A 24,081-nucleotide genomic window follows, 5' to 3' on the forward strand; every position below is an offset into this window, starting at 1 on the left:
TGTATACGCAGCTGTCTGTGACCATATATCTGTCCATATAGGATGCCTGTGTGTATTTAGTGGTGCAGAAATGTTCTAGACATTTAAGTGGAGAGGGAAGCCATACTGGAAACCAAAAATATTAGCTGAATGCGTACTTTGAGGGTTTTTAAATATTAATTAACCCTCCTGTTGTCCTCAGGTCAAGGAAGGACAGAAGGAAGGAAAGGAGTAAGGAGAAAAAGAGGAAGGAAGGAAGGAAGGAAGGAAGTAAGGAAGGAAAGGAGTAAGGAGGGAGAGAGGGATGAAGGAAGGAAGAAAAGGAGTAAGGAGGGAGGAAAGGAGGAAGGAAGGAAGAAAGGAAGGAAGGAAGGAAGGAAGGAAGGAAGGGAAGGAGGGAGGGAAGGAAGGAAGGAAGAAAATGAGTAAGTAAAGAGGAAGGAATTTAGGAGAGAAGGAAAGGAGGAAGGAAGGAAGGAAGGAAGGAAGGAAGGCAGGAATGAAGGAAAGGAGTAAGGACGAAAAGAGGAAGGAAGGAAGGAAGGAGGAGAGAGCAAAGAAAGAGGGGAGGAGGGGAAGAAGGAAGGAAAGAAGGAACAGTCAAAAGAGACGGGGTCAATTTGACCCGGGAGGACGACACAAGGGTTAAAACATACATGTCACTAGTTTCTTTATCACTAGAAAAGAGCATCCGGGTGTAACAGCACTGAGAAGAGAAGAGTGCTTTTAAGACCAGACACCGTGAGTGTTGGCCTACTGCTTCACATATTTTCTAGAGTGTAAATCTAAATAAGAGATCAGTTCTATAATCTACTAAACCCAAGCCCTCAAAACTCTTCCAAGTGTTACAGCCTTGTTAAAAAATCACTCATCACTCACCAAAAACAGCACGACACTGACTCCGATGTAAGCGAACACTATGCACATCCAGATCTCGTAGGCCAGCGGATCCAGGAAAGAGAAAACACCTGGTTTTGATTTCTGGGGTTTCTTGATCATGATGGAGATTCCCAGCGACATGAACGGCTTTGAGAAGTCGATAACTTCTTCTCTCACCAGGGTGATGGTCAGCGGGGCCACGGCAATTTCTGCTTTCTGCAAATAAGAGGGGGGTTGTTCAGAAAAGTATGTGTTAAGTGTACTCAAATTGTAGTGGAATCATTTGTAAGGACTATATTTCAAAAAGGTGAGTGATAGTAAACAGGTTGTTTTGTAATCTCCATTTCCTGCAGCTAGTATCTGAAGAGAAAGATAAAATAAAGAAGGAAGGCAGTTGAAGCATAAGGAACAGGTTAAGTAGACGATCACAGAAAATGATCAGTGGGTTTTGAAGCAGGAGAAAGATTCTTTATTCTTCGTGTGGATCCTCATTAGCCTCCACAAAATAGTCACTAATCCTCCAGAGAGAGAACACAAAAACAACATTAACCTTCTTCTCGTCCTCTCAAGTCAAATTGACCCCGTCTGTTTTGACTGTTCCTTCTTCCTTCTTTCCTTTCCTCCCTCCCTCCTTCTCTCTTTATTTCCTCCCCCTACCGTCCTCCCTTCCTCTTTTCCTTTCTCCCTCCATCCTACCTTCCTCCCTTCTTTCCTCCATCCTTCCTTCATTTCCTCCCTTCTTTCCTCCATCCTTCCTTCATTTCCTCCCTCCCTCCTCCCTTCCTTCCTTCCTTCTTTCCTCCGCCCTTCCTTCATTTCCTCCCTCCCTCCTACCTTCCTTCCTTCTTTCCTCCATCCTTCCTTCCTTCATTTCCTCCCTCCCTCCTCCCTTCCTTCCTTCCTTCTTTCCTGTCCTTCCTTCCTTCATTTCCTCCCTCCCTCCTTTCCTTTCTCCCTCCATCCTACCTTCCTTCCTTCCTTCCTTCCTTTCCTTCCTTCCTTCCTTCCTTCCTTCCTCCCTCCTTTCCTTTCCTTCCCTCCTTCCTTCCTCCCTCCTTTCCTTCCTTCCTTCCTTCCCTCCTTCCATCCTTCCTCCTTTCCTTCCTTCTTCCTCCTTTCCTTCCTCCAACAGGAGGGTTAAAAACTGACAATAATTAAAATCACACTGTCAATATCAATAAAGTAAAAAAGTTAAAACAAGCCAAATATAAAGATCAGGAAATAAGTGAAATAACTCTACATATGAAATAATAAACAACTGCAAACTATGATAAAAACTAAAACTAAATTGTCACAAAAATACAACAACAAAAACAAAATAATCAAAGGTTGAACAGCAAAAAACATCTATGTGAAAAAAGTTTTGTTTGAGTGACTTTTTAAAAGAAAATCTACTTTTAGTGTGATATTGATGGGGAGCAGAAGAAGCTGTAGATGTAAAGATCAGTTCTCATCATACAATAGTGACAAAAGACGTGTGGTGTATTATTCCAAATCATCCATAGTTAGTCATGATAATCGTTAATGTGTCTCACTCACATTAGCAGAGAGAATTGCGTTCATTTAGTTTCTTCTTGTTGTAATTTACCATGGCAACCTTATTTATCAGTTTACAATAAAGACTTTAATCTAAGAAACGCCCTGATTTATGAGCACCTATCTTGGCTTTGTTACTTTGAAGCATCGAAGATCTGAACTCATTATCAATTCATGGCGTACTACTTCCCTCTACAGACCTATTTCTAAGTCTCATCCACCCACCTCATTAATTTATCCTTCATTTGTTAATGATGTTAAAGATTTTAAGTGGTCTGATGTATGTCAGGAAAATACATCTGATCATTTCAAGTTTTTAACATAATTAAATCTGCATTAAATCTTTTTATATGACTTGCAGTAAACAATCCTAAACCCAGACATTACTTGGGTATTTCTTAAAAGGAATAAAATTATGTTCATTGCTTCCCACTGCCACTCAAGCTGCCTATAAACACAGAGTCACAACCTGGGTCAGATTCCAAGCATCAGAGAAATCAACTGCTTATGTAGTGGACACAAACAGTCGATATTCAGATAATCAAGGAGAAAAATATCCTTACTTTCATCTGATGTTCACATATTCCATCCAAATACTTCAAATTATAACTGGGTGGCCTATAATAATAACAACCGACTAGTTAGGGCTGCTCGATTATGGAAAAAATCATAATCACGATTATTTGGGTCAAAATTGAAATCACAATTATTAAGACGATTTTTTTTCTTGTTCATTTGGTTTAATTAATTTAATTAATTTAAAATGGGCAGAGATATTAGTGCTGAGCGGGTTACCATGACGATAGTTCACACATCACTTCCTGGTTTTTAATAATTAGTCAGTAAACTCAGCATCGTCTGACGCAGACTGGAAACTCTGCACTTTTATTTACAGTTAAAACATTTCGCCGTGTGTTTCGGCTTCTGTCAAACTAACGGAGCTGCAGCAGCTTCCTGTCTAAGCTTTTCAAAATAAAACCTTTCTTATTGAGCGCTATCCCATTATTATTAAAAATAGTTTCCCCTCGATTTTATTAGTTTTGAGATCGTTTGGAGCAGCCTTACAACTAGTATAGGCAGTGAATCTGTAGCTATATAACCTCAATGTCGGTCCTTGTAATATGTTTCTATAGTACAACTGAAATAATATATAACTGAAATATATATATAATAAAATGCAACTCCACCGCTATATGTGTCCCTGTCTCTTCACCTATCTTCACCTATAAACTGAACCTTGAGGAGCTTTAAGCCATTGATTGAGATTGTCCACTCCCTGTTGCATGATGACCAGCTTATCACACTTCAGACTGCTTTTATCACCTCTTTCTTTGCAACAGTTCTCTCCTCCTCAGTTGCACAGCTTTTGATACGTCTTCATTTATATAGATTTTTTTTTTTGGCCTTTAATCTCTTGGCAGAAGAAAAGATTCTCTGTCTTTAAAAGTGCAAATGCTTTACAACATTTTTCCTAGGCCTCCCTCCCTCCCTACCTCCCTCCCTCCCGGTGCTGATCAATAACCATATTTATGCCATCTAGTCCCAGGATGCTTGAGAGTATTTGTCAAACCTTCTTCTCTAATTTACACCAGTTCCCTCCTTTCTCGTCTGCGATTCCATCAATTAAGATGTTTGTCCTCCTGCACTGATTTTAAGTGTTTTTCCAGCTTGGTAAACATTTTCACCCATTTCCTGCTTCATTATGTTGTTTTCAAATGACTTTATCTTTGTTTGAATCTCCTCGGATCCCCTTTCTTCTCTCTTCAGACTCGTCTTGGGTGATTTGAAAGCTGGTCTTCAGCTCCTGCACATCACTAAAAGTCTTTTGTTAATTCCATCCATGATCAGCTGAATAAAGCATTTCAAGTTGTCCCTGCTGCTGATGTAATGTCTCTATGTAAAACTGTCTCTGCTGTTCCAATAACTGGGAGAATACGTTCATTGTAAACACTGAATCATCCTTGTGTTTGGGAGGCATGATCTTTTTTTTTCCAGGATGGGCAAGGAGTTAATAGATTGGGAAGATCGGGAAGAATGAAAGAGAAGGGAGATAGGGAATTTGTATTGCATGAGAGAGAGAGAGAGAGACAGAGAGACAGAGAGAAAGAGAGAGAGAGAGAGACAGAGAGAGAGAGAGAGAGAGAGAGAGAGAGAGAGAGAGAGAGAGAGAGAGAGAGAGAGAGAGGAGAAAGAGAGAGAAAGAGAGAGGAGAAAGAGAGAGTAAGAGAGAGAGGAGAAAGAGAGAGGAGAAAGAGAGAGAACGAGAGTCAGAGAGACAGACAGAGAGAGAGAGAGAGAGAGAAGAGAGAGAGAGAGAGAGAGAGAGAGAGAGAGAAAACGAGAGACAGAGAGACAGAGAGAGAGAGAGAGAGAGATAAAAGGCTGAAAGAGACAGGTAAGAGAGATGATAGCATCACTGTCAGAATATAAAGTAGTGAGCAAGGTCTCACAAATATTTGCATGCACACACGGACACACACAGACACACACACGGACACACACGGACACACACACGGACACACACACGGACACACTCAAAATCAGTCCAAACTGAGTAGAAAACTTCATTCATTTAACACAACGGGTATCTGTAACAACTGAAATATATAATGGCCGAACATCAAACAACAAGCGCTACAAGGAGTGAAGATGCTACAGTGTGAGGACAATAAACAAGAAAAGAAAGGCGTGGAAATCAGAAGAGACATAGAATAAAACCAGATGAGGAGAGGGCAGAGGTGTATGAAAACCCCCACAATGCACCACAGACTGAGAGATGAAATTAGAAGGCAGGAGACGAGAGAAAGAATACAACATGAAAGAAAAGAAAAGCCACTGAGATAAACAGTGAATAACGGACACAATGATATAAAAAGCAACCCGAGAAGTGAACTAAGGCGGACAAAGTGCTGAAATCCTACAAATGGATTTCTTCTGCATGGTAGAAGAAAAGGACTGCCAGTGTTTGGAACAAATCAAACATGATTAGTCAATGCGGCGGTTCTGCTGTGTCACCTTCCACTACGGATTTCTGGAGACTAATTAATTCTGTCGCTGTTCTGCAGCAACGTCTCCACTTTCAGTCTTCCGCAAAGTGACGACTGACATTGTCTCCTGCATGTTGATAAAGTTTGAAAAAGAAAGCAATGTGACATTTCAGACTGTGGATGGGTGTAAATGGCATAATTAGCCAGCTTGCCAAATTCTTAAAAGAATAAGTGAACTCTTCAAAGACCAAGCGTCTTGGCAGGAGGAAACACAATATTTCGAATATAGCTTCAAGTATTTCTCAGGTATTGCACGATGGCCCATGGAGTCATGATGAAATCTACTGTACAAACTTTATGAAGAGTCCAATGTTAAAGAAAAGCTTTCCATAATTTGTGTTGATGTTATACTGGATTGCATTACACTACCTTGTGTCACTATGAAGTCATCTGTATTGTAGTGCAGATAATTGACAAAACGTCCAGATTAATCTAATTTTCGACTACATTATTAGATTTTGTAGTGTTGGAAACATTGGCTAACTAATTGATTGATCAATATACAAAATTAAATAACTATTTTTAAGTTGCTTAGTTGAATTGATTGATGAATTTAAAGTTTTCCCTGCTGCTGATGTAATGTCTCTATGTAAAACTGTCTCTGCTGTTCCAATAACTAGGAGTGATGTTTCAGTGTGTTTGGGAAGCATGATCTTTTTTTTTCCTAGGATGGGCAAGGAGTTAATAGATTGGGAAGATCGGGAAGACTGAAAGAGAAGGGAGAGGGAGAGAGAGAGAGAGAAGGAGGGGGAGAGGGGGAGAGAGAGAGAGAGAGAGAGAGAGAGAGAGAGAGAGAGAGAGAGAGAGAGAGAGAGAGAGAGAGAGAGAGAGAGAGAGAGAGAGAGAGAGAGAGAGAGAGAGAGAGAGAGAGAGAGAGAGAGAGAGAGAGAGAGAGAGAGAATTGCTTAGTTGAATTGATTGATTATCTTTTGGTTTTTGGTTGCTGGTTAGAGAAAACAAGAAATTTAAAAGCTGCATCTTTTCATCTGGAAAATGTTGCTTTATCCATTTGTTGATCTGAATATCTAGATATAATCTGTCCATTCTTACCCCGTACACAAGCTCTCCAACCATGCCGTTCCATATTTTCGTCTCTGGATCCCTGGCTCCGTACTTCCCATCAGGAACGATAGAGATCCTGTATTTGATTCTGATATGTTTGGCAATCTCTGAGGCCAGGTCCACACAGTATCCTTCATACTGGTCATTGCCTTCATATAACTCATGGTTCTTCTTCAGCATCACATAGGGACCCTCCTACAGAACCAGCATAAGGGGAGAGAGACACAACTGTTTGGATGAACGTGACAGCACTTATGATCAAAACAAGGTGTGAACATTGTACCATTGGTTTTTTTATCATAGCCAGAACAAGCCTATATACCAGAGGTGTCAAATATACGGCCCGTGGGCCAGATACGGCCCGCCGAGGGGTGTGATCCGGCCCACTTGCCATCTTGTGTTCTTTTCCTTCCTTCCTTCCATCTGTCCTTCCTACATTCCTTCGTTCCTTCCTTCCTCCCTACTTTCCTTTTTCCTTTCTTCGTTCCTTCCTTCCTCCCTTCCTTCCTTCCTTTCTTAATCTGTCCTTCCTTCCATCTGCCCTTCCTTCCTTTCTTCCTTCCTCCATTACTTCCTTCCATCTGTCCTTCCTTCCCTTCTTCCTTCTTTCCTTCTGTCTGTCCTTCCTTCCTACCTTTCTTCCCTCCTTCCTTTTGCCTGTCTTTCCTTCCTTCCCTTCTTATTTCCTTCCTTCCTTCCTTCCTTCTTTCCCTCCATCTTTTTAATGATCCGGCCCACATGAGATCAAATTGGTCTGTATGTGGCCCTTGAATGAAAATGAGTTTGACACACATGCTATATACAATCATAACATTAAGTTGTAACATATTGTACATGCATATTATTATGAGAGGCATATTTAACTACACTTGTACTATGATGATGATGATGGCAAACTGAAAAGTCAAATATCATTATGTATATCCACATTCTTTCATACTATTTAAAGGGGGGAAAAAGTCTAACAGACTAATCATATTGTCAGGAAAAACCCTCAATCTGCCCCCCCCCCCCCAAAAAAAACAGTTTATAAAAAACAGAGTTTACAAAAATAACATTAAATTGTAACATATAGGGAGGGATGAAAAGATTGCAAAAATGGAAGTTCCCTCCTCGGCTTTGCACTGTTTTTATATTGTTGCCTGTGAAATTGCTTCCAATATAGAGAGTTATTAAAAAAATGTAATTGTAACATATTGTGAGAGGCATATTTTACCACACTTGTATGATGATGATGGTAAACTTAAAAGTCAAATATCATTATGTATATCCATATTCTTTCAAACTATTTAAAGAAAAAAAATGTCTAACAGACTAATCATAATGTCAGGAAAACCAATATCCTTAATACAATGCCTTGTTTTATGCCATTGTCTGACTCTATACACCAGGTGGACTGACTCAGTAACACTAATGCTGAAAGGAGAGGAATGTATGAGAGGGGAAAAATGAGGGGAAGAAAAAAAAAAAGACATTACAATGCTGCTTTGGTAATGTGTTGTAAGAGGTAAAGTGAAATCTGTGCATGCAGTTAAACAAAGATGAAAGCAAACAGAGTCTAATGCCGTCTGTGGAGATAGTGGGTGTGTTTTACCGGCATGTATTACTGTAGCAATGACGCACACACACAAACACACTCATACCACCGCAGAGAAGCTTCCACTCAGCTAGAGAGGAAACACACGCAGATGTTTGAGTGACAGCGCATCCATCAGGAGCAGTGAGTTATGGTATTATGCCTGAGGCTGCTCACCCTGTAATCCAACTGAAACCAAGCCTATTAAAATGCTATCAAACCTCTTTTAATCAAAGACTAATCTCATCTAATTAATCAAACAGCCTTTTTATAATATCCAACACTCCCTAGCTATGAAACGGTTTATGAAGATCATAAAACACAATAAAAAATGATAACATATATTTGAATAGAATTTCTCCATTCAGGAAATTGTTTCACACTGACAATAATAATACAGTTTAATCAAACAGCATTTTAGACTGACGTGTTTTTTAAAAAGAGGTCAAATGAGCAATGAAATCAGGGCGAGACAGAATTGGAGGCAACTGACAGAACAATTCAATCAATTCAATCCAGGATATTACATTGAAAAGGAGGAAAAAGGGATTTAAAAAAAAAATCTTACAATGGAAACAACATAGCTTACAAACAAAACCCATAAAGTGAAGCTGGATTTATGAATTGATTCTCTCTCTTTCACACCAGCCAGTCCTACAGTAGTGATTCTGTATAGGAAGAAATATGGAAAATAATATTTTTATGAGGATATTCATGAAGTTTGAGGTTAATGGTGTTACTACCTTGATGTAGTTATGTAAAAATGTATTTAGTAAAGAAAATAATGTATGTAAATGATGCACTTCCTGTTTTATAGTTTGTAAATGTCAAAGTGTACTTTCCAGCAGTTGGCAAAACTAGTCTTTGGTATATGCATATTTCCATTCCTTTGTACATAAACAAACAGCATTAAATATAAATAATACAGTGGGAGTAGGGTGTTAGATTTGCATATGAACAATAGATAATACACACTTTAAAAATAAACAAAAACACACCCCAAGCTTTGCATCATCATCACGTTTCCATCAGACCATTATTCAGTCATCAGTGTAAGATTTATTACAATAGAAAAAAAAACACACACACACACATTCAGCTCTTAATTTATACTGAACATTTTACCCTTCTTATCAACATCAACATTATCATTATTAAAATGAGAAGATAAAGCCCCATTGTGCTCAGTGTCAGAACATACAAAAATGTTTATCGTAAAATGTCATTATTGGAGACATTAGCAAATCCTGGGGCGCTCATTCCATTGACTCAACATGAATCCTAATATTAATGAACAGCAAAACACTTTCAAAAGATGTTGTTTCTAAAAAGATCAGCACAGCAATTGAGGATACTCAGTAATAGTGACAAACACTGGAGGAAGATGAGAGCTGAAAAGCAGATTTTAAAAGGTGAATATAAGCGTTATTTACTGCTTGTGTCTAATTTATATTGTTCACATGATCATATAATGCAAACTACTGACATTTTTAATATAATTCAGTTTCCATTAGTACATTCATTACATTACACTGACATTACATACCTGATGTTTTCTAACAATATTGGCGCTTTTCCACTACACAGTTCCAGCACGACTCAACTGGGGTTTTTTGGGGGGGTTTCCATTAGGGATAGTACCTGGTACCTGCTACTTTTTTAGTACCTGCTCTGCTGAGGTTCCAAGCGAGCCGAGCCGATACTAAATGTGACATCATCAGACTGCCGCCCACTGATTGGTCAGACGAGTCACGTGACATCCAACACAAGAATCAAACCCGGCATTTTTAAATACCGGTAACAGCGTTACAGTCATACGGCTCAGTGTTCTTGCTTTGTGTGTGACAGAAAGACACATACAGCAGCAAGTACACCACTGCCTCCATGTCCTCCATTGTTTATGTGTTTGTGTCGCGTATAAAATGAAGTCACGGCAGTTTCGCGGCGCGTTGCTATGACGACCCTGTCCACGTTGAGTAGGTACCTTAGTAGTGCTGGAACTGTGTAGTTGAAAAGCGCCATATGTGATGTTACCTTCAGTTCTGGCTCATGAATAGAGTCACTTCAAATAATATTGACAGGAATGTAACATTAAAGTTTGTGAGGTAGAATGAGTATGATGGATTGTTTTGTGGCAGAGATTATTTGAAATATTTGACACAAAAAAAAAAAACTCAATTTGAACTCACACATGAAGGTTAGAAAAGTCTACAAAATCAAATAAAACAGACTTTATAGTAAGAGACTATTTAACCAACATGTTTAAATCATAACAAATCATTAAACTGGTTTTGGATACAGCGAAACACATATTCAAGACCCTCAACCATTAAAATGAGATCAGAGTCTTATCAGGAACTGTCCCTCGAAAAGTTTTCATCACTTTTCTTCTTAAATAATTAATTCTCAAGGAGAATCGTTTATTTAATTTGTGTTAACAAGAACAATGTAACCATCTCATACGCCTCCAACAAATTACCCTCAGGTTTATCATGTGTTTATCAAGGCTAACTGATTGAAATCAGAGCAGCCTATTTTCCTGAGTTAATTTGGTATTATGTAAGCAACTATACATAAACACACACACAGGCGCACACACACTGAAACACACACACACACCAAGTGGGATCTCTGCCAACAGTGGCACTGTTTCACTTTAGTCTCCTTAAGGTTTGTTATCAGTGTGCCCCAGACACCTTTGTCTTGGTGTGAAGGTAGTGATGCCAGTGTGTGTGTGTGTGTGTGTGTGTGTGTGTGTTCACAGCTGGGAAGGTAGCATGATGTTTGGGTGTTGCCTAATGTGACATCATGAGTCATACCAGTATATTGAAAGAAAGGGAATGTGAAAAGGGGTAAAAACAAAAAAAGAGTGAGTTGGAAGGAATGGGAGCAAAGATCAGGAAGTTGAATGGAATAGAAGGAGCGAACTTGGGAAAGAGAAACAAAAGGAAGTAAGTATGATGATGAGGGATGTGGGGTATATTGGCTCTGTGAAACTACAGAGGAAAGATGAAGGGGCAGATCAGAATACAAACAGATAGCTACAGGAAGAATGAGGATAGATAGAAACAGAAAGTAGGAACGTGTGAAGGAGAGATAAAGAGAAAGACAGAAATATGGAGAGGAAGAGAGACAAAATGAGAGATGGGATGGGCTGAAAAAGACGGACATAAAGCGAAAGGAAAATTGGTGGGCAAAAGAGGGAGAACAGCTTTGTAGAAGCAAATGGTTCGCACTGATAAGACATGAAACACTTCACATTGGAGCCAAAGAGGCAGACAGGACTTGCTATGTAAGCCAGTTAGCCAGCCAGTCAAAGGGACAGGCACCCAACTGGACAGTCACCTAAGTGTCCGGTCACTCGTTCAGTCTGCCAACCGAATGCTCAATCAGTTCAGCATTTCAAAAGCCAGACTGTCACGTAACAAATTAGGTAACTATTAAGAGATTTAATCAGCCTGCGAGCCATCCATTCGAATGGCCAGAGAGGCCGTCTGTTAGTCATAGCCTGTTTCAGCCTTTCAGTTGGTCAATCAATCCATTCATTAATTAACTACTGCAATTACAGTACATAATCATCTACCCAGTCACATATTTGGCCGGTGAGTCAGCATGATTATCTCCGAGCTACTCAGCCAGGAAAAGAGCAAAGCAGCTCAGCAGTCAGTCAGTTAGTGACCAGTTGACGGTCAGTCAGCCATTTGGTTTGTCACCAAGTCAATCTGCCAGTTCTTACCAGCTTTTCACCTTGGTTGTCTGCAAGCCATATTTCCACAAAGACTGTCACAAGTCAGACAGATGCTAAGTGCGTCACTCCCCCAGGTAATTAATCAATCAGCTAAAAAAAAACCTGTCAGACAGTCAGTCTAACCAGACATGTCACTTATACCCCATTTCCAACAAGCTGGAGCTGGTGGTATTCGGAGCGAGAGCCTGACTAAGTACCGGTTCTTTGCTTTCCCACCACCAAAGCTCCAGCCCGGAGCCTCAGAATGGGAGCCAGAGCAAGCACCAACTCTTTGCTGGTCTAAAGCAAGAACCGATTACGTCAGCAGACTGGGGGCGGGGCTAACGTTTATTATCCGGCTAGCGGGGCTGATGTTTATTAGCCGGCTAGTGGGGCTAACGTTTATTAGCAGACTAGCGGGGTTAACGTTCATTAGCTGACTAGCATGGCATTTACAGACGGTTAAAAATTTGTTGATTAAAAGTAATATTTTTATCATTTTTATTTGCCAGAGCTGTCTTCTTCTTCTTCCTTTCCGGCAGGCTAGATGCCTTGCGCCATTTTGCTGCCTCTCACTGGTGAATCATGGAAGTGCCTCAAAGGCGAGCGCTGGCTATGTTATACAGTGACGTAATCGCGTGGCTCCTTGCCGGTGGAAAAGCAACAGGTTCGGTGCTTGGATTAGCACCAACTGAGCACTGGCTCTAGCACTAGCTCCGAACCAGCACTGGCTCCAGCTCGGTGGAAAAGGGTTAGAGTCACCAGCCAGTCAGCCAGCATTTTATTCTATATTATATTTTTCCAAGGTCAACATTTTCAGAAATGTTTATTTCCTGATTTACATAATTACTTCACCTGGCTCATGTCAGTTCCCCACCTGCAGCACTTTGAGCGCCCTGCATCTCCTTACTTGTCCTGATAAAAAGCCTCTTGGGATAAGAACACTCACCCCTCGGTTATAAACACACCATGAGAGTCTTTCTTCAGCACTCTGTTTGACGTCCCTGAGTACTGAGTGAATAAGTGTATTGTTCATTTTAATAACATTGGCCGACCTCGATGCATCACCAAGTATCAAATGTATCAAATACATAAAGAGAGAAATTCAGGTCAAATATATATTTATAACCTAAAAATAAATATTTAAATATTAAACATACAAACTCCAAAAGGAGTACGTTTTTTGGATGCTACAGTGAGCTAAGGCCAAGAAAAGGAAAAAAAAAAAAAGCATTAATAAAAGATTATGTCATCAGGGGCTACTGTATGCTATAAGTACAGAACATAAGTATAAGAACAGCAGGTGCACTCATAAAGGTAAAGGCCACCAAGCTTAACAATCACTCCACATTGATGCACTTATGTTGCACGCACAGGCTGTGTTTGTGTAAATCTGTAAGAGTGTGTATTCATGTGGTTCTTATTGTGTGAAGGCTTAAGAGCTTATACGTATGAATGACCCACATAGCAGCAGGTATGTCGGTAAATGGGTACACATATCGCTTCTCATTTGTCAGTTGGATGGTGATAATGCCACATCAGTGTATGTTAAGTCAAAGCTGCTTTTTTCAGTCACACTTAAAAAAAGCAAATACACAGTTGCCCATGAAGTTGGAATATTGGAAATATTATTGACCTCTTTACATGAAATGGTTGTGAAAATGTGATTTATTCTTGATAGATAAAATGTATATATTCTCAAAATTGTATTAATCAATCTCAATGCACCTGGTCAGATTACTGTGATTACTGATGTGTATAAATGGAAAATAAAACGAGGAATGTGTCTGAAAACAAAATTATTCCAACTTTATGGGCGACTGTGTACAATGCTAAAAAAGAGGGTAACATATTTAACAAGTTGAAATCTAAATAATGGTGTCATTTCAATTTCAAGTTGTTGTCTCTTAGTGCTGAATATTCCAAAATAAAAGAAAACATCTTAACTTCACGTTTCCATTCAGGTGTAGACTGTCCTACATTTAAAACGGTGATGAAGCAGAAAGATGAAGTTGGACGTAGAGCTCTCCTCCCTCAAGTTATCATGAAACCTACAGGTAAAATATTATTTAAAAGGCTAAATTAAGGTGGTCATTATTGTACGTTCCTGAAACGTAATTCCTGTCCAACTGTGACTTTTGCCGTGAGAGGAAGACAGAAACACAATGAGCAAGACATCCGAGGGTCTCACCGGCTCATTAAACATTGACTCATTGACTTAAACATTGGAGTCTCATATCTCCTCTTCATCCCATGTAGCCCCTCCCTGCCATTGCTGCTGTGTTAAGACAACGCATCTGAGCAAATCAATAATTTCATGACATTAAAAAAACAGTTTTCTGACATTTATACAAGAAAATCATTACAAAACAAAAACAATATCTGTACAGAGCTTTGGAGACACCCAGTCTATCGGTCTGTATGTCGACTGTCTTTCCAGAAGGTCTGCGACTCAGGTGAGTCTGTGTTTCAGTCTGTAGACCCGGCATCAGTGTCACAGCAGAGGCTTCCTCATCATCAGAGGCTGCAAAGAGGAGGAGGTGGCTGAGCTAACGTTAGCCAAGGTCTGCTGAGGTCACCATCCACAGTGAAATATGCAGGAGATGATGGTGGGGGTGGTAGTGGGGGGTGGGGCGGCATGGAGGTAAAAATGAGGGGTGTACGGGGGGGATGTAGAGATGAGAAGAGTTTAAGAGGGATAGCAAGACAGATACAGGGAGGGAGGGAGAAAGAGGAAGGAGCAAACGTCGAAAAGACATATACATACACTCACACTCATCTCTTTTACATCCACACACATTAGATGTAATTAAAAAACACCAAGCACAGCCATAGGAATAACAACAGACTGTGATAGATTCCAACTGTAATGCTACATTAACATAATATACACATATTAAAAACAGGATTTTTTCCCACTGATTAACAACATGTCCTTTTATATATTTCATTGTCTTAATGTGTTTGCATTTGCTTGTCTTGGGCCTGGCTGCAGGCAACACAGCACACACTGCACTGGGGTTTAATACATTTCCAGTTGAAGTGTGCATGTCTGGAGGCGGGGCTGTCACTGGGGACATTTAGTCCAGCTGAATTCATTTTTCTGAACTCTTTCCAGCAGTGTGTGCGGTTATTTTCCTCTCTGCAGACCTGCCTGGTTACTACCACTTCTAGCCATTGGAGGCACTCTAGACTCACCGTATTACCCAGGCAACATCTCTCAATGTTTATTTTTACATTTTTAGGTATTTGTTCACAGTATGACACTTTCAGTAAGTACAACTACAAATAATTTGGTCATATGTAGGAGTTCAATGGATGAAGAGATGCTGCTTGAAACAAAAGACTGAATTGCTGAAGCTCAAGCATCTGAGGCTTGTTTTATCTCGGGGGTGAAATTAGTCTTTTGAGTTGCTTTCACATCATTTTGCATGCCCAATTGAATTAAACTGATTGCATTTACAGGAAGGGGCTGGTCACCATAAAAAGGCTGCAGATGGGTGAAGTGAAATCAAATGTAAGCAGAGGATGTGCTCAAATCCACCGTTTAGACCCCCCCCCCCCCCTCCCCCCTATCCTTATTTGTAGAAGAGAGAGGAATAATTAAACTGGCCACAGACTGGTGTCTATGTGAAAACCATTAGGAACTGGAACTGAGGTCACTTCTAAATGGTGATCCGAAGTCAGTTTTAGATTTGCCTACTAATGAGGCATTAGTGTAATCAAGTGCCACTCCCTTGTGGCTATGCTCTTTTCAACTCACGGAGCTCATCTAGCTTAAAACTGACTTTTCTTCAACATTGATAAAACTATAAAACTCTGCCACATGACACTTCTACAGTATATTTCATCACCTGAGTCTCTGACAGGGACTGCATCCTATTAGGAGAAATAAACTCAGCTCCTGGTTAAAACCTGTCACAAGCACACTGGTCAGTACCAAGTGCTTGCCAGTAATATCTAATCAAACTTAATAACCCTAATTGTCACCAAACTGTTGTAGTAATCTGCTCATCATGATTGCTTCATTATTTTATTGTATGCTGTCAAATTCACCCTTTTGGAAAAACCATGTTTCCCCTTTCCCCTACATATCTACCTGATCCTGCTTGGAAAATAAAGAGGAATATATTTTCATTCAGCACCTGTTACATTGCGTATTTATCACCTGCTGTCTCATTTGCATTTGCACCAGTTTGCATCTCCATGAAAGTCAAACCTCTACATGAGACCGATGTTAGCTGGAAAATCAGTTGTGAGCAAAGTTTTGGTGAAATTAGATAGCGGAATAAGAAAGGTTGTCATTGTGTTGAAGGACAACTTCAGCTTCACCCAAATCTCAAAACAGCACCTAGACTATGAAAAAGTGAAAAAGCATTCAGAGGGTACATTACCAAGATGGTTGTCACGACCACGGTCCGGTTCTCCAACGACGAGCTGTCATTGGACAGAGCGTTTTCATTCTGGACCAAAACCAGTTTGTCGATGTCGTTCCAGTAACCGATCTAATGGCAACAGAGAGGAAGTAACAGAGTTAGTCGCATTAGAGTGAACAAAAAAAAAAAACCCAGAACATCAAATCAATAAGTCTTAAGGCATAATTCACACAGAAATACAATCTAAGGTGCTTACATTCAAATCAATATATAGAGAAACACAAATAAAACAAAAAAAAAAAACAATGTGAAATGGAAAGAGAAGAGAGATTGGAAAGAATAAAAATGAGTCAACAGAACTAGCGCCCTCCAGCAAATTTCCCATTGGAATCGTAGAAGATATAGAGAGGTATTGAGTGTGAGCCAAGAACTTTCAATAAACACATACTGCTGTCAGAGGAACACTTGAGAAGCTGGAACATGGTGTTATATCTTTATTATAACTGCTACATGTATAGTTTTTTTCTGGTAAAGAGAAATTATGAGTACTTTCAACCTCAGCCTTTACTTCCTACTTTTTGCCATTATGAAGAGCGATTATGTTCAAACTTTCCCTTTTTATGTCACTGCAGAATTTTATGTGCCCTTAGGTTGTCTGAGAGCTGCTCTCCGATGCACAAAAGCATACGCTGCAATGGTTCAATAGCACTTATCTAAAAGATATTTATAACTGCAGTAAGATCGTCATTAATCAAGGCTTATGGAGATAATGACGCAGAGAGTAAATTAATATTTTAACAGTGTTCCAGCACATAGGTTAATCAACAACAACATAAAATAAAAAAACTACAAGAATCATCCTTTAACAATGAAAGAGAGCCAAAGTCCTGAGACTGTCCCAGACTGTCCTCCCGAGATAAATGACACAAAGGATTGCTCAAAAATAACATAGGAAGGGAGGAAGGAAGGAAGGAAGGAAGGAAGGAAGGAAGGGAAGAAGGAAAGGAAGGAAGGACGGAGGAAAGAAAGAAGGAAGGAAGGTGGGAGGGAGAAAGGAAAAGAGGAAGGGAGGAAGGAAGGAAAGAAGGACAGAGGAAAGAAAGAAGGGAAGAAGGTAGGGGGGAGGAAAGAAAGAGAGAAGGAAGGTGGGAGGGAGAAAGGAAAAGAGGAAGGGAGGAAGGAAGGAAAGAAGGACAGAGGAAAGAAAGAAGGGAAGGAAGGAAGGACAGAGGAAAGAAAGAGGGAAGGAAGGTGGGAGGGAGAAAGGAAAAGAGGAAGGGAGGAAGGAAGGAAAGAAGGATAGAGGAAAGAAGGAAGGAAGAAAGGAAGGAAGGAAGGAAGGAAGGAAGGAAGGAAGAAAGGAAGGAAGGGTTAGGGCCGGTTTTAAATAAAATGTAACTATGATCATTCCCGTAATTATCACTGTAGCCATGACAATGGAAGTCGTATCTTTAACGTACAGAACTGTGATCTTTCCCTAAACCTGACCAGGTGTTTTTGAGCCTAAACCTAACCTGACCTTAACCACAGCTTTGACACATCATAAAATATCATCATTATTAACAGTGATTTGTAATATGTGGAGAGCACAAATAAATTATGCTGTGACCACTTCTTCTTTCTTTTCAATACATTGTTCTGGAGTGCTGTGTTTATGATTGTTTATTTTAATATCTAAACCATGAGGAAATCCTACCTTGCGCGGTCCATTGCTCTTCAGTTCAAACACGTCCATGGTGTAGTTGACCCTCCGACCGTAGTGATCAAACTGGATGTTCCCCGTCAGGCCCTGAATGCGCACCTGGATTAAATGGACATTTAATTAATAGTTGTATCAATAATTGTTTTCCCAGGGAATGCCTGATAGTGAAGAAAATAGTTTGTCAGATAACCCCTTTCTTGTATAGTCATGACAATATCTGGATGAAAACATGTTCCCCACATTTCCATTTGAGGACAGAAATTCAGTCCCTAACTAGTAGATTACCAACGTATTATAAGATTTAGTTTTAACGTTAAGGTGAACATTAACTACAGGGGAAAATGTGGTAATGTTCAAGTGAATCACTGAGAGATGAATGAAGCCAGTACAATGTTCTCACAAGCTTTTCGTGTGTGTGTCTGTGTGTTTTGTGTGTTTTGTGTGTTTTCTCTTGTAAAGACTCCATCAAGATCCCAACGAAAAAATGTAAAACATAAATGAGAAAGCACAGATTTAGGCTGTTTTGCTGACTGTGTTTTGTGCGTGTTGTGTGTGTATTTGTTTGCCCGAGTGATTTTGAGTCTGTGTGTCTACATTAATTATAGAAAGTGGAGCGTGTACCAACCTGTTTGAGTGCCCGCTCCATGTCTATTCCTTGGTTCCACGGAGCAGCAGGATTGGCCAGGCAGTCGCCAGCGTTGCCGCGTCGACTGATATCAATTTTCTGACGACGAAGAGTGCGGAAGGCTTCGGCCATCACAAGGACGCCATCGTATGTTAAAGATGAGGTATACTAAAGAATCAGAGGAGACAGAAAAAAAAGAAAAGAAAATGTTATCTTCTGTAGCAGCTGATGACATAATTACAACCGATAACGCAACAACGACTGATAAAGGAAGGAAGAAGGAAGGAGGGAGGAAGTGAGAAAGGAAAAGAGGAAGGAAGGAAAGAACCAGTGGCTCAATCTATCTCACCACTCAGACTTCTATTTGACTTCCTCAGTAAACATCAGTAAACATCAATCAGCACCACTATAAATGTAACATCACTGTAAACGTGCCAGTTTTAGACAGGCTTATAGTTTTTAAATACAGTCACTGGACATGATCTTAAAACCATTAAAATGGCATAAAAAGGTGTTTAAATCATACTGTAAACTCACTCATTCAATTAATCTGTCAGGAAATGATGACTTTGACTCCCAAGAAATTCAAAAAATGTATTGATTTAACTCTCCTGTTGTCCTCGAGTCAAGGAAGGAAGGAAGGAAGAAGGAAGGAAGGGAGGAAGAAGGAAGGGAGAAAGGAACGGAGGAAGGAAGGAAAGATGAAAAGACGGAAGGGAGGAAGGAAGGAGGGAAGGAATGATGGAAGGGAGGACGAAAGAAGGAAAGGAGGAAGAAAGGAAAGACGGAAAGATGGAAGGGAGGAAGGAAAGATGGAAGGAAGGAATGATGGAAGGGAGGAAGAAGGAAGGAAGGGAAGGAAGGGAAGGAAGGGAGGAAGGAATGATGAAGGGAGGAAGAAAGAAGGAAAGGAGAAAGGACGGAAGGATGGAAGGAAGAAAGGAAGGAAGGGAGAAAGGAAGGAAGGATGGAAGGGAGAAAGGAAGGAAGGATGGAAGGGAGGAAGGAAGGAATGATGGAAGGGAGGAAGAAGGGAGGAAGAAGGAAGGAAGAAGGAAGGAAGGAAAGGAGGGAGGAAGAAAGGAAGGGAAGGAAGGAGGAAAGGAAAGAAGGAACAGTCAGACAGGGTCAATTTCACCCGGGAGGACGACACGAGGGTTAAAGGAAAAAGAGAAAGGGTGACATGTGATCAATATCTGTCTCTGATCAAAAAAAAGCTAAAACATGGTGGTAATATCTTTACAGGTTATTTGACAAATTCATTACAGGTAAGACATTTCACAGCAGGGAACAGCGTCTCACACTGAGCAGTAACGCCCCCAGCGAGCCCACCCACACACACACACACAGACAGACACACACACACACACACACACACACACACACACACACACACACACACACACACACACACACACACACACACACACACACACACACACACACACACAAGGCCACATAGACAGAGGCAGTCAAACACACAGCAGGCTGCCTTCACATCACGGCGGAAACAAGTGGAGAGATGAAAACGGGAGGAATGAGAGAAGTCAGCTGAGAAAGTGTGCGGATCGTCTCCATGCCTCGGCAGGTAGTTTCCTCTCTTACTGACATCCCTTGATTTGTATCCCACAAGGCGTGTTTTGAGAGGCTGCAGTGCACAACCATGTCATCCTCCTTTCATCTCTCCCTCCTTTGAAACCAAAAGAAGCCTTTAGGTGTACGCGACTGACAGATGACGACTACAGAATCCAAATCGAGAAGAAAACAACTACAAAACTGAGTCAACTAGCAGTCTATTTTTGTTTCTGTATCGGGAAGGACAGAAACAAAAAACTTTGAAAGATTTTAGTTGGTCTTGAAACTACGTAGAATTTGGTGTTTTTAAAAGCCAACACTGTTAGCTGAATTCAACTCAAATATTTTATTTAGAAATCTTGATCCTCAAATTATCTAAAACATATGATGCAAGTTTATTTAATATTTCAAATAAAACTAATGGTCGTATTCAGCATGTGCCACCTTTCACACATAAACTAATAATTAATGTCTGCAGTGCATTTATAATGTATATATCTGCATGCCTGCTTTACAACATGCAGACTTTTATGAGTGAAGTGACCTTAGTGAAGTAAAGGCATAAAGCACACAAGTAAATAAGTAAAAATTAGGATAAGAACAGATACAAAATAAAACAAAATAGCAGCAATAAAAACCAGGAAGTAGGTATTGAATTTAGGAGAAAGCGACAGTAAACTATAAAGTTTTTAGCCCTGATTTAAAAGAGCTGACAGTTTGAGCAGACCTCAGATCTACAGATGAGGAGCAGAGTAACTAAATGCTGCCTCACTTTGTTTGGTTCTTGTTCTTGGGACACACAACAGCCCGGTTCCTGATGACCTGAGGGGCCTGGATGCTTCGTAGGGAACTAATAGATCTAGTATTTTGGTCCAAGACCGTTCAGTGTTTTGTAGACCAGCAATAAGATTTTAAAATCTCTCCTTTGACTCACAGGAAGCCAGTGTAGTGATCTGAGGTTCTAGCCAAAATCATTTTATTTATAATTTATTCATGTATTTTTGGCCCTGCTAGCAGTTTGGCTCCACGATTGGCAATGTTTGTCTGTCAGTTGGTCGGACTGTTATTTCAATGGCGGACTGAAATGTGCCAAACAACTCTTGATTAGATTGTTGTGAAATTCATGGTTCCCAGAGGAGTCTTCTTTCTCTGGTTCCTCCATGAGGTTAACACTTGTGGTTTTGATCAAGCGGGTAGTTCTGGGTCTAAAAGTGAAGCCAATGTGGAAGTGACTTAACCCTCCTGTTGTTCTCGAGTCAAAGAAGGAAGGAGGAAGGAAGGGAGGAATATGGAAGGAAGGGAGGGAGGGAGGAAGGAAGGAAGGAAGGGAGGAAGGAAGGAAGGAAGGAACAGTCAACAGTCTGACTCCAAAAATCAAGATGGTGACGATCAAAATGCCAAACTCAAGGCTTCATAACGCGAGTCCACAAACCAATAGGTGACGTCACAGTGGCTACATCCATTATTTTTATACAGTCTATAATTTTGACTCAAAAGTGTCAAAAAGTGTTCACTGCTACATGTAAGTAGCTTAATAGCACAGTACTCTTTGTATTTGTGATTATGGTTCATAAATCCACTGCAAAGACTCCACTACCTGGTTGTGCTTTTAATGACATTAAATAATCTCTGAATACACACAGGGAACATACTGTAGCAGAGTCAGGGTTAATGAAACATTGAAAAACACAAAGCTCTTTCATTTATTCTTTTGATATGAGATGAGAAATTGAAATGAAAGATTAAGGATAGCAGCTTCACATGCTTATTTAATTCATAAAAACAACCTTTGTGCTAGTGTGTGGCAAACATTAAATGGTTCATAAAGGCAGTCTATGATCTCCTATAAATGCTAACACTGATGTTGGAAAACAATTTATAGCCTGATTATGCAATTAGGGTCAGTATGTGAAAAAAAATTGAATGGACGATGCTCAAAAGGTTTTAACTTGGAGCAAATATGTGTGATCGTAAGCTTTATGACTGAATTTCGATGTTAACATATTACTTTGCCAGGTCACTGATCATTTTCATTAGGCTACATTTCAACAAACTCTGCAGGCACGCCAGAGCTCATTTCAGGGCACACCAGCTGAGAATCACTGGGTTAAAAGAATTACATTGATGGCCAAGAGCAGCAAACTCAACATCCAGTCTCCAGCCTCACACTGCACATTATTAGACCCGAGGTCTTCTTGGCCTGAGGCTATACGTTGGCCCAAGGCTAAGTGAGCTCAGTTTATACACAGCACCAATTAGCCTCAAGCAGTTTGGAGGTATTTGTTGTCACTAGAGATATCTGTTTTTCAGTCTTTCTGTTAAATCAATAGTAAAGTTGCATTTCTGTGTTTGCGAAATGAGGTAACCATCATTTTTTTGTGGTTGCAATGCGAAGAGAACATTTGGAAGAGCTTTATCAGATGAAATTGGCAAAGTTCTTTGAAAATGCCAACATATATAACCACCACTAACAATGATGATAACCCAATTAACACGGGTTCCTGGGTGAGAAATGACCAATAATGAAACAATATGACTATCAATATACTCTCACTAGCCACTTCATTAGGTACACCTGTGCAATCTAATGCAAAAACCACCATAAATTCTACTTTTATGAAGTTTATATATTTTCAGTTTGTGTTGACATTGTCAGAAAGATGATAATTCTTATTATTGAGGTCGTAATGGGTGGTTTTGGTATAATGGAGTGCATTATATTGAAACGTATTAATGGAGTGGACAAAATATTAGGAACACAATTCAGTATAATGCAAGCCGATACAAAAGCTCCACCATAAATTCTACTTTTATATATTTTCATTTTTTGTTGACATTGTCAGAAAGATGATAATTCTTATTATTTGAGGTCATAGTGGGTGATGTTATATATTGAAACGTGTTAATGGAGTGGACAAAATATTAGGAACACCATTCAATATAATGCACCACCACCCCCCAATATGAGATTAATAATAAACATAAATAAGAATGATCACCTTTCTGACAATGTCAACAAAAACTTAAAATGTATAGGCTGAGCTTCACAAAGGTAGAATGTATGGTAAAGCTGCTGCATTGGATAACACAGGTCTTCCTAATGAGTGTATATTTATGTTTTTTAAAAGACATATACAAAGCATCACCTTTCAAAGTAACCACAGTGTGTGTATGTGTCTTCTGAGACTGAGAGTGACTGGATGCATGTGAGCATGAGCCAGAGAGCAAGGGACAGAAAGCTGCAGTATTATGTATTTTTAATGGGTAGGTGGGCATATTTCCACTTAATATAAGCACAAATCAGCTGCAATCCGCTGCAGGTCAGTACCCAGTCAATAGAGGTGTGCTGAAGAAGTAGAGGAGAACAAGAAAGACTGATGTAGAAGGGAGGAGGACTAATATGTGATGGCGAAGAGGACATGGATAGTGAAAGGATAAAGAGACTGAGGATGGTCAACAGAGAGATAAAAGGGGAGATATAGAGAGAAATGATGAGAGGAAAGAGGTGAGAAGTACAGAAATAAAAGAACACACTCTGTATGCCTGACACCGAAGCACTGTCAGATCTACTCAGTCATAGTAGGATCAGCCAATTCACCTCGGCCACAGCCACAAATTGGCTAAGAGGTTTTAGCAAATGCAAGATATGCATGCTGTGCATAGTATACTGATGACTTTGCAGATACAGGTTTACAATCTGTATATTCTAGGGATGTATGTATATATGTTTTCATTACCTTAGGTGGGCTTTCAGATCCAGGATATTCTCTCTGATCAAGTTTGTTCCAGCGCTGCATCAGTTTAATGACTATAGGCTTGCTGAAGTCCACCAGCTGGAAACCAGTCACGTTGGCTCCGCCGTGCATGAACCTCTCCAGAGATATGTCCTTAAAACCCTGAAAGAAAGAAAGAAGTAAAGAAAAAGAAAGAAAAGGCGTAAAGACGGATGATTCAGCTGCAGAAAAAAAATACAGTGATGAAAAATAAGAAACATGAG

The 24,081-nt window shown here is 40.0% G+C and overlaps 1 protein-coding gene across 3 annotated transcripts in view; it reads right to left on the minus strand.

Annotated features, from left to right (window-relative positions):
- The window catches only part of gria4a (glutamate receptor, ionotropic, AMPA 4a), a 118,334-nt gene that overhangs the window by 36,962 nt on the left and 57,291 nt on the right, over positions 1-24,081 (minus strand). For all 3 annotated transcript variants that reach the window (XM_053321375.1, XM_053321374.1, XM_053321376.1), the window contains exons 7-12: positions 23,822-23,980; positions 18,510-18,677; positions 17,879-17,983; positions 16,201-16,311; positions 6,492-6,698; positions 859-1,074 (exon numbers count right to left, since the gene is read on the minus strand). In XM_053321375.1, coding sequence (XP_053177350.1) covers positions 859-1,074; positions 6,492-6,698; positions 16,201-16,311; positions 17,879-17,983; positions 18,510-18,677; positions 23,822-23,980 — 966 coding nt within the window. The remainder of the gene's footprint in view (positions 1-858; positions 1,075-6,491; positions 6,699-16,200; positions 16,312-17,878; positions 17,984-18,509; positions 18,678-23,821; positions 23,981-24,081) is intronic.

Source organism: Scomber japonicus, chromosome 6 (genome assembly GCF_027409825.1).
Source record: "Scomber japonicus isolate fScoJap1 chromosome 6, fScoJap1.pri, whole genome shotgun sequence".
Classification (NCBI taxonomy): Eukaryota; Metazoa; Chordata; class Actinopteri; order Scombriformes; family Scombridae; genus Scomber; species Scomber japonicus.